Source organism: Populus euphratica, unplaced genomic scaffold (genome assembly GCF_000495115.2).
Source record: "Populus euphratica unplaced genomic scaffold, PopEup_1.0 scaffold318.1, whole genome shotgun sequence".
Taxonomy (NCBI): Eukaryota; Viridiplantae; Streptophyta; class Magnoliopsida; order Malpighiales; family Salicaceae; genus Populus; species Populus euphratica.
Genome location: NW_011500003.1, coordinates 134,276 through 144,124, shown reverse-complemented (window position 1 = coordinate 144,124; position 9,849 = coordinate 134,276). Strand labels below are relative to the sequence as shown.

The window sequence follows — 9,849 nt, the reverse complement described above, 5'->3', positions numbered from 1 at the left end:
AAATAAATAAATAAATAAATAAATAATTGGCTGTAGGTTCTTATAGTAAGGTTCCCCAAATAGGCATAACAAAAATATCATAAGGTAAAGTTCGTCAGAAAATCAAAATATAATAAGCATGAGGCTCCGTATTGTGGGATGATTAGTCCACACAGGTTGGTGACTCCTCCGACTAATTAGGGTTCAAATATGATGTGCACAAAGACTAATACTATCCTGTTAGCATGTGTATGTTGACTAGCATACAATAGGTTCATAATCATAACCAAACAAACATAGTTATATCTCAAAACTCAACTCATGACATCAATTAAATGAGGAGCTATCAATTCAGAAGCCGATTCAAAATATATATCGGTTCATATCAAGAATTCAGATTCAACAACTGATCATGCTTTATCATAATAAGAATAATAATCAACATGTATATTATCAAGAAGCATGATCCAATTCATATTAACAAATCAAATATTTATAATATTTCTCATGCATATGGAAAATTATCAACTCACCTGACTCAAAAGCAAATAGAAGTCAAAAGCAGACACCAAAGAAAATCTTACTGACATCCTGCTGATAGAATATCTGGATTATTTGAATATAAATAAGACATATTCAAGAACAAATTGAAAGAACATATAACCTATTTAATACACTTAACTAATTGTGTATTTCGTAACTCTATATGTTTTTCAACTAACTAATCAATTTTCTCAAAAACCCAAAATTTAATGGTTTTTTTGAAATCTAGTTCATAATAAATAAATAATGAAATTCATAATAATTCACTAAATAACTCCTAATTATTCATCAAACCAATCTGAAAAAGCTAATGTTACAGCTAGGGACCAATTTGGGATCTATCATATTTTTAAGGGTCAAAATGTAACTTTTGTCAAATTAAGGGACCAAACTAAAAATATCATAAATCCATGACTATACTAAAATTATGACCATATTTAATCCTCAATTATATCCATAATATCTTATTATGCTCCAGGGATCATTTTGAAATTTTCTCCAAATTGTTTAGGGTCATTATAATTTTTGTCAAATTGGAGGACCAAATTAAAATATCATAAATCCATGACTATACTGAAATTCTGATCATATTTAATCCTCAATTCTGTCCATAATATCTCATTATGCTCCAGGGACCATTCTGGATTTTTTTTCAAATTTTTAGGGTTAAATTATAATTATTGTCAAATTGAACTACCAAATTGAAAGTGTTTAAAATTCATAACTCTAATTCTGCCCATAATTCATATGTTATTCTGTTCATAATCTTGGAATATGCTCCGAGGACCAATTTTTAAAATTTCCAAAGTTTGGGGACTAAACTAAAATTTTTGCAAATTGAGAGACCAAACCAAAATTTTATCATCTTCAACCTCCAACCCATAATTTCAAAATAAAACCTACTTTTCTTTCTAGATTTCTAACTCAATTTCACCATTTACACAATTCATAACTCAAAATCATCACAATCTTCTATAATCAACTAAATAATCAATTACTCACAACAATTAACTCCTAACATTCAAATTAATTCATCAATTAAACCCAAAACATAAATTTCAAAAACCCTAACATTCATCAAAACTGAAATTTAGAGTTCAAAGAACACATTTATACATTTATAAACCTAAATCTTACTTTTAAACTTATTTTTCTTCAACTCCTTTCTATTTCCTTTATAATTTCCCTGTTTTCTCTTTTTTTTCTTCCTTCCCCTTTCTCTCCTACCTATTTGCGCTCTTAAAATTTCAGATCTATTTTTTTACTTTCTATTTATATTTATCATCTCTTTATTCAATTACTACTATACCCCGCATTTAATTTATTCCTACATATAAGCCTTCAAGGGCTTTCTAGCCTTTTCCTATCTCTTTAATTCAAAATATTACAACTTTACTCAAACTTAATTCTCATTGCTTTCACACACTGCTGCCCTTGACAGCCACTCCTCTTTCTCTCTTCTTCTCTTATATTTTGCACTTTCTCTCTCTTTTTCTTATTTTGCTCTCAAATAATGCCTCTATTTATAGGTAATTTATGATAGAAAAGAGGCCATAAATTATGGCATAAATGGTGGCAGCACATGAGATGCACTATTTTTATCAATGGTTGGTGCAACTATTATGTAACCTTTTGACAATAACAACCTTATTTTTTAGGATAGGCTACAAAGGTTGTTGCCCATTAAATGACAACATCCCAACACACACACATGTGTGCGCGCGCACACACACACATGTTAAGTTAAAAATATTATTCAACCCTTAATACATAAAATAAGATAAATATATTATTTAACATTTCCCCTTAAACTCACGATGTGGAAGTTACAAGTATCAAAATTTTGCCAACTAGAAAACAAAAACAAGAAATGGAATGTGACTTGGTAAAGAAATCTGCAAGGAAGAAGAAATAAAAGGCAAAGTAATGGTGCCATGCTTAAGGTGATGACAAGTAAAATGACAATCAATCTCAATGTGCTTAGTTTGTTCATGAAAAACTGAGTTGTGAGCAATCTAAATAGAACTTTGGTTGTCATAATACATAGGAGGAGGATGAGAAAGTGAAACTTCTATATCCATAAGTAACCAACGTAACCAAATAATCTCTTTGGTAGTAGATGTCATAGTACAGTATTCTACTTCGGTTGAGGATTAGAAAATAATAGATTGTTTCTAGTTTTTCCAAGAGATAAGAGAATCACTTAAAAATATACAGAAACCAGTAACCGATTTGCAATCTGTGGGATCACTACTATGATCAGCATTAGAGTCTCCACGCAGCTCTAAGGAAGAGGTGGATAAAAGTAAGAGGCTCTGAAAAACTATACCTCAAAGATATCATAAAATACGAAGAGCAACTACCCAGTGAATAATAGTAGGAGAAGCAATAAATTGACTAACAACATCAACAACATATGTAATGTCTGGACAAGTAATGGTGAGATACACCAAGCTCCTAACAATAATAAGATATAAAGTAGGATCTGTCAAAGGCAAAAACCATTAGAAGAAGAATATGTTGCATGAACTTCAATGAGAATGTCTATAGTCTTGTTATTAGTAAGTCTAACTCGCTTAAGAGTATTTGTAACATATTTCAATTAAGAAAGAAGGTAACCTCTAGGTGAGTAAGCTACGTCAATACTTAAGAAATATCGAAGAGAACCAAAATCCTTCATTTCAAATTGTCTAACAAGCTTTGTCTTCAAAAGAAAGATAACATCAATGTTGTCGCATGTGTGCGGCATCGTGGTGAAAACATCCACCCTCATAATTGTATTATCTATCTAGCTATCTAGCAAATATGGGGAGACAAGGAATTCTTGTCTTTTATCTGTGAAAAAATAGAATGGTAGTCACTACCTAGTATTTTGGTTATTAAGAACCTTAACTGATCTCAAAGATCAGGTATGGGGACTGGTTGTATAAAAAAAGGTATTAACACCCCAAAAACACCTTATCTAAGATAGGCTTCATTGTTTAATTGTCTGATAAAATCTAAGGTATTGTCATGTTTTCTAGTTGTTGGTCCATTTATGGTTTAAGATAAGTTCTCCTCGGTAGGGAGATCCTTTCATAGCTCAGGTGTCGGTTATACCATACATTATGGGCTATGAAAGTGCCAAGCATTTGTTGTACCAAGTGTTATACAACATAAATCAAGATTAGTCATTTAACAAGCAAAGTATTAAAGAGTGAACAAGATAACAAATATAAAACATGTTAGTATCAAACATTAAAGTCCATATTAAGTTTACATTATACTTATTCTTACACCATTAGTGTAACCTTTTCACCTTGACATAACTAACTTAGCTAGACATAATGAAAGAAAGCAAAATAGATAAACAAAATAAGAACATAAAAGTTAACTAAGTAAAGGAAAGGAAATGAAAGGCATAAACTTAATATTAATGAAAGCAAAGCATAAACATTACAAAAAATACAAAAAGAGAAAGTAAGAACATGATTTTAATCCAGAAACCAAGATGCTTGCATGGCAAATGTCTCCTTTTATAGGCCAAAATTGGGAACTATTGATTTGATGACTAATTGATAAGTGGGTGGCCAACTTTTGACTTGGTGACAATCTTTATCTTCTCTTGTCTGCCCAAAACTTCATTGATAACGTCAAAATTGGATCTAGTTGCAAACATGAAAGTTGTAGGCAATTGTCTCAGCTTTCTTGTGTAAAAATTCAGCTCATTTGGACTTCTATAACTCCAGATATAAGCCAAATACTGAATAGTGCTCGGGCTGGAAGACAGATTCAGACTTCTTTGTTGTTGCTACAATTTGGACTAGATAATGGCCTTTTTAGATCTTGGGCTCCATATGAAAGTTGTAGGCCTATGTCTTACCTTTCCATCCATATAAAATATGTTTGTCTTACCTTTCCATCCATATAAAGTATGTTTAAATCTAAGATCTACAGTTCAAGATATGACCCAATTATCGAATAGTATTTCGATTTGGACTGCACTGACATCACTTTTCTAAGTTTGGCCATCTCTTTATCCTTTCAATTTCAGTTCTTAAATTCATCAATCAATCTTTTCATTTTTGTGATAGGCCTGCATTTAAAATAAATTTTTAGCACAAATTAAAGGTATCTTATGTTATTAGATATGTTATTATAAAACATGCTTTATTTAAGGAGTTATTGATACTTCAAGTGCAAAATGATGATATAAAACCTTGATAAAAAAATGCACTTTTAAGTACTAATCACTTATTGGGTAAAATCTAACCATTCTAATGTCAACAAATGAATTTAATATCCAGAATACGTCTTACATATAAGATCGTAACTCTAGATACTAAAAGAGAACAAAATAATTTTTTTGAAAATTTTGAAATATTGGTCTCGTTCTTCATGACTTTAATAAACTGGTTATTGAAGCAAAATGCATGCTAATATATATTTTTGAAATTTTCTTTGTTATAAGAAAATACAATATGATTTTTTTTCTTTTATTTTTGACTTGGCCGTATGCTTGAAAACAAAAATATTTTTTTAATGTTTTGACAAAAATTAGATATTTTATTACTGGATTTGTATTTTTACAATATAAAAATACAAACCAATATTTATCAAAATGCAGTAAAATATTTTTGAAAAATCACAGATTTTTTAAAATATTTTTTAAAGAATTTTTTAAGCTAAACCCAACTCGACCCATATGAAATCGGGCCAGAACCGGCCCAAGAGAGAACCTACTTGTGGCTGGACTCAGACCAGCCGCGTTGGTGGTCTGATGTTCCAACCCGAAACAACCAATATATTGGTTGTTGGTTACTGTGTTCAGCACTGTAACTAGTGAATTATAATTAGGTGGTTAACCACCTAATTATATTTCATTAGTTACACTAGTGAATTATAATTAGGTGGTTAACCATCTAATTATATTTCATTAGTTATAGAAGGTGAATTGCTCACGTTCTGCATGTAAATGAAGACGAACAAAAAATAAACAGAGGAAGGGGAGAAGGAGAGAGAGGCTGACCTGACAGTGGCATTGGCGGTGCAATCATTAGCAGTGGCGATGTTGTGGTGGCAATGACGGCTGATACTTATTTTTTTAGCCTTCCTCATCTATATTCATCTCGGTCATTTATCCTTAGCTCAAGACTCCTATGTTTGTTCGTTCTCCTTCTGTTATTCTCTTTAACTTCTTCCTCTGGTTTCCTCTCTTTAACTTCTGTTATTTTTTTAGCCTTTCTCATCTGTGTTCATCTCGGTCCCCCTCTAGATTCTCCTCTATTTCTTTTCCCTGTACTCCCCTCTCTTTCTCTTATGCTTTTTTTTTCTGTCCTCTTTATTTTTTTCTTTCACTTCTCTATCTCATTCTTTTCTCCTTGCTTTTATAGGCCAGAGAAGGCCTTGTGCTGGTAACGACCGACTTGATTTCAATGCCTTTAATGATGAAGCGTCTCTAATATTTCTATTGCTTGAAACAATTGATGAGGAAGAAGGTAATGAACAATTGTCCATGAAATGGCTTTGTTTTCCATTTTAAATGGCTGTTTTGAGATGACCATTTTCAGTTTGGCCATACAAGTTTTGAACTTTTGTAATCAAGTCCTTCGATAAATTGTAACTAGATCTTTGAACTTTAATTTCTTTCCCATAAAGCCTAAATTGACTTAAAAATATTTTTTCTTATAATCAAACCCTCCATAAATTCAATTAAACTTTCAATAAAATTTAATTGAGTTCATAAACATCTGATTTTGAACTTTTCTTTTTCAAATTTAATTTTTCTTATCAACAGGAGCTTTTATCAGTAAAAAATATACTGTCAAATTTTAATTCTTGTATTTTTGAACCCCCTTAACTAATTTCTAGCCATTTTATAAGCATTCCAACATCTTTTTCTCGCTCTTATTTTTTTGATTTCTTTTGAATATTTTTTTATATATTTTTTTCTTATATTCTCTCATTTTTTGTGTGGAAAGCCAAAAATAGGTAACAACAAATGCTCGCTCTTTACAATACTTACGGAGCAAAGACTTTATATAGTAAGTTTTGTAAAAATAAACAAAGCTGAACTTCCAATCTTGATATTCTCAAAACTTAGTTGATTTGGAATTATGTCTTTACAACAATCTCCTGTCAACCAGGAACTTGATTATCTTGAGAACTTGATCTTAGTGACCCACTTAATTCTGTCTCTTTCTTTGTGTTGATTTTGATTTTTCTATTTTTAATACTTTTTGAAAACAAGTAATGTCAATGCTGACCCAAGGGGCAAAATCAATGATTTTAAAAATGACCCATTAAAAGTCGAACGTGTTTGAAAGACATTTGAAAATTTAAATTATTTTTTTAACGATGTTGAAAATGCTAAAAACGATACAAATATATTAAAAAACATATTTTTTAGATTTTCATTGTTTTTTTTTCTATTTTTGGTTTTTTTTTCTGAAAATTTATCAAAAACATGAGTCAAGAATTGGGTAACAACAAATATGTAATAATCATGTTATCGATATATAAGAATAAAATGATACGACCTGCATCAGTGTTCTTAACAAAAAGAGCAGAATCATGACTAGTAGAAACAAATCCAAGAGATGAGATCATAACAAAACATTTCCCTAACTAAGCACAAGGTGTTTGTTTAAGACCATATAACTCTTTCTTGAGCTTATAAACATACCTAGAGTGATGTGAAACACTAGGAAGAGACATCATATAAACTTTTTTTTGAATATCTCCATTAAAGAAGGCATTTTTTAACATCAAGTTATGAGATATGCCATTGACAAACCAAAACTACAACAATAAGAGTACGAATAATAGTCATTTTTGCAACAAGGGCAAATGTCTCTTCGTAATCCATACAATACTATTGAGAGTATCCTTTTACAACCAACCTAGCTTTGTATTGCTCAATAGACCCATCAAAGTTAGTCTTGATTTTATACACCCAACAACAACTAACAATACTTTTACCAAGAGGTAGAGGAACCAAGTCCCAAGTATTTGTCTTACGTAAATCAGAAAGTTCCTTATCCATAGTTTGCTGCCAAAAAGGATCAAGAATTGCTTTTTTATAGGAAAAGGGCTGAGAGAGACAATGAATAAAAATTAAAAAGAAAATAAATGATGAAAAATAACAAGAATAAGCAAAATCTGATAGTTTTGTGGACTTATAAGTGTGTATAGATTGGCGTTGAGGTGGATCCATAATCTTAGATGAAGCTTGAGGGGTGTAGATGAGAATGAAGCTTTAGGTGTGTCAAAGAGTAAAGTGTTAGTACCTGTAGGATGATGAATATAAATTGGTCGAATATGAGAAAGGGTATATGAGGTACTAGGAACATGTGATGATATATTATTAGAATCTTAAAAAAAAATCTATATAAATAATATCATATCTAGTCAAGTTATGAGTAGTAGATGGAATAGAAAAGAAATGTATATGCTTAAGAAATACAACATGACGCGACATATAAAATTTATGAGTTATTGGATGAAAACAGTGATACCTCTTTTTACATTCACCATAACCCAGAAAGACAAAAATAGCAAAACAAGAGGATAACTTACTATGTTCTACATAAAGACGAAGAACGAAACAAGTGCAACTAAAAACTCTAAAGGAGGAATAATCAAGGATATGCCTATATAACTTTTATAAATGAGACACACTTGAACTATGAGAAGATGAGATTATATTAATCAAACTTACAGTAGTAAGGACAACTTCTCCCCAAAATTCACTAGGAATATAAACATACAACAAGAGAGAACAAGTAGTTTCAACAATATGCTTATATTTTCTTTTAGCAACACCATTTTGCTCAGGAGTATCTGTACATGAAGTTTGGTAAATGGTTCCATCTAAGGCAAGCAACTGATAAAATTTATCAAAAGTGTATTCTCCACCCAAATCACACCTAAAACATTTGATTACAGTAGAATGTTGAGTTTTCACAAGAGCTCGAAAGGTTGTATATATCTCATAGAATTCAAAACATTGTTTTGTTAAATAAACCCAACAATAATGAGTATGATTATCAATAAATGAAACATAATATCGAGACCCTCTTTTTATGAAAATAGGAGAAGGTCCTCATACATCAAAATGAGTCAAATCAAAAGGTAAAAAAGAGACATAAAAACTTTGATTAAAAGGTAAAGTGGAAAATTTTGCAAATTTACATTCACTACAATTAGAAATATCATAAGTTTTTAAATTTCATAAAGCTCTTGTAGATGCCAAAAATCTTAAACGAGAAGACGAAACATGTCCTAGACGAGAGTGCCATAAATAAAAACTAGAAGATGAAGGGCTCAAAAGAAATGAAGGCAAATCAATAGTAGTAGTAGTGGTGGCAGCGACAACTAGCACTTTTAACTTATCTAAAATATATAATTTATTCTTAGCACTTTTAACTCATCTAAAATATATAATTTATTCTCCCTATGACTTGTCCTAATCAACTTCTAAGATTGCAGATCCTATACACAACAAAAAGAACTAGAAAACATGACTAACTAATCACCAAAATCACATATTTGACCAATAAAATCAAGATTCAATTTGAGGTTTGAAATAAGATAAACATTAGGAAGAGACAAGTAAGGTGTGACAACATAACCAACACTTGCTAAAGGCATGTGAGTGCCATCAACAATCATAATATGAATGGAGGATGAAGGGAATATAAAGGTAAAAGATGAAGAATCTGGAGACATATGATGAGAAGTACTGAAATCTAAGACCTATTTAAAATGTGACATACTTGAGGATTTATGAGGCAACTGACCTATGGAAGAAGAAGCAAACATTGCTTATGACTATAAGGAGAGAAACTTCTGAAATTGCTCAGCTAGAGTACTAGGATTGGTAAAAGAGCTTGATGAAACTACTGCTGTAGTATTGTGGAGTGGGGGGTTTATAACCCTGAGCTGGTCTATAAGCATTAGATTGTGATTGTCTGTCATGCTTTTAAGCTTGATTCTGTTGTCTCAACTTGGGATACTAAGCCTTGCAATAATCTTTCTGCTTATAGAAACTGCACTTATCGAAGCCAACTCTTGTGTAAGGCTTATTCTGATGATTAGAGGATGACTTAGAAGGTACTGTGACACGACTAAAAGGTTGATGTCTTCTCCCAAGTGCAGGAGTGTCGAAGTAATAAATAACCCGGCAAGACCAGGGTCGAACCACAGGGAGGTTAATTATACAAATTATAAACAACAATTATAAAAAATAATTATAAACAACAACAATAATAATAGAAGCAATAATAATACTAATAATAATAGTAGTAGTAGTAGTAATAGTAATAATAATAATAATAATAATAATAA

The 9,849-nt window shown here is 30.9% G+C and overlaps 1 protein-coding gene across 1 annotated transcript in view; it reads left to right on the top strand.

Annotated features, from left to right (window-relative positions):
• Window positions 1–9,849, top strand: part of LOC105141012 (probable disease resistance protein At4g27220) — a 24,285-nt gene that overhangs the window by 10,974 nt on the left and 3,462 nt on the right. Inside the window, exons 5-7 of the mRNA XM_011048076.1 lie at window positions 3,372–3,375; window positions 3,427–3,431; window positions 5,900–5,999. Of these exons, the coding sequence (XP_011046378.1) occupies window positions 3,372–3,375; window positions 3,427–3,431; window positions 5,900–5,999 (109 nt within the window). The remainder of the gene's footprint in view (window positions 1–3,371; window positions 3,376–3,426; window positions 3,432–5,899; window positions 6,000–9,849) is intronic.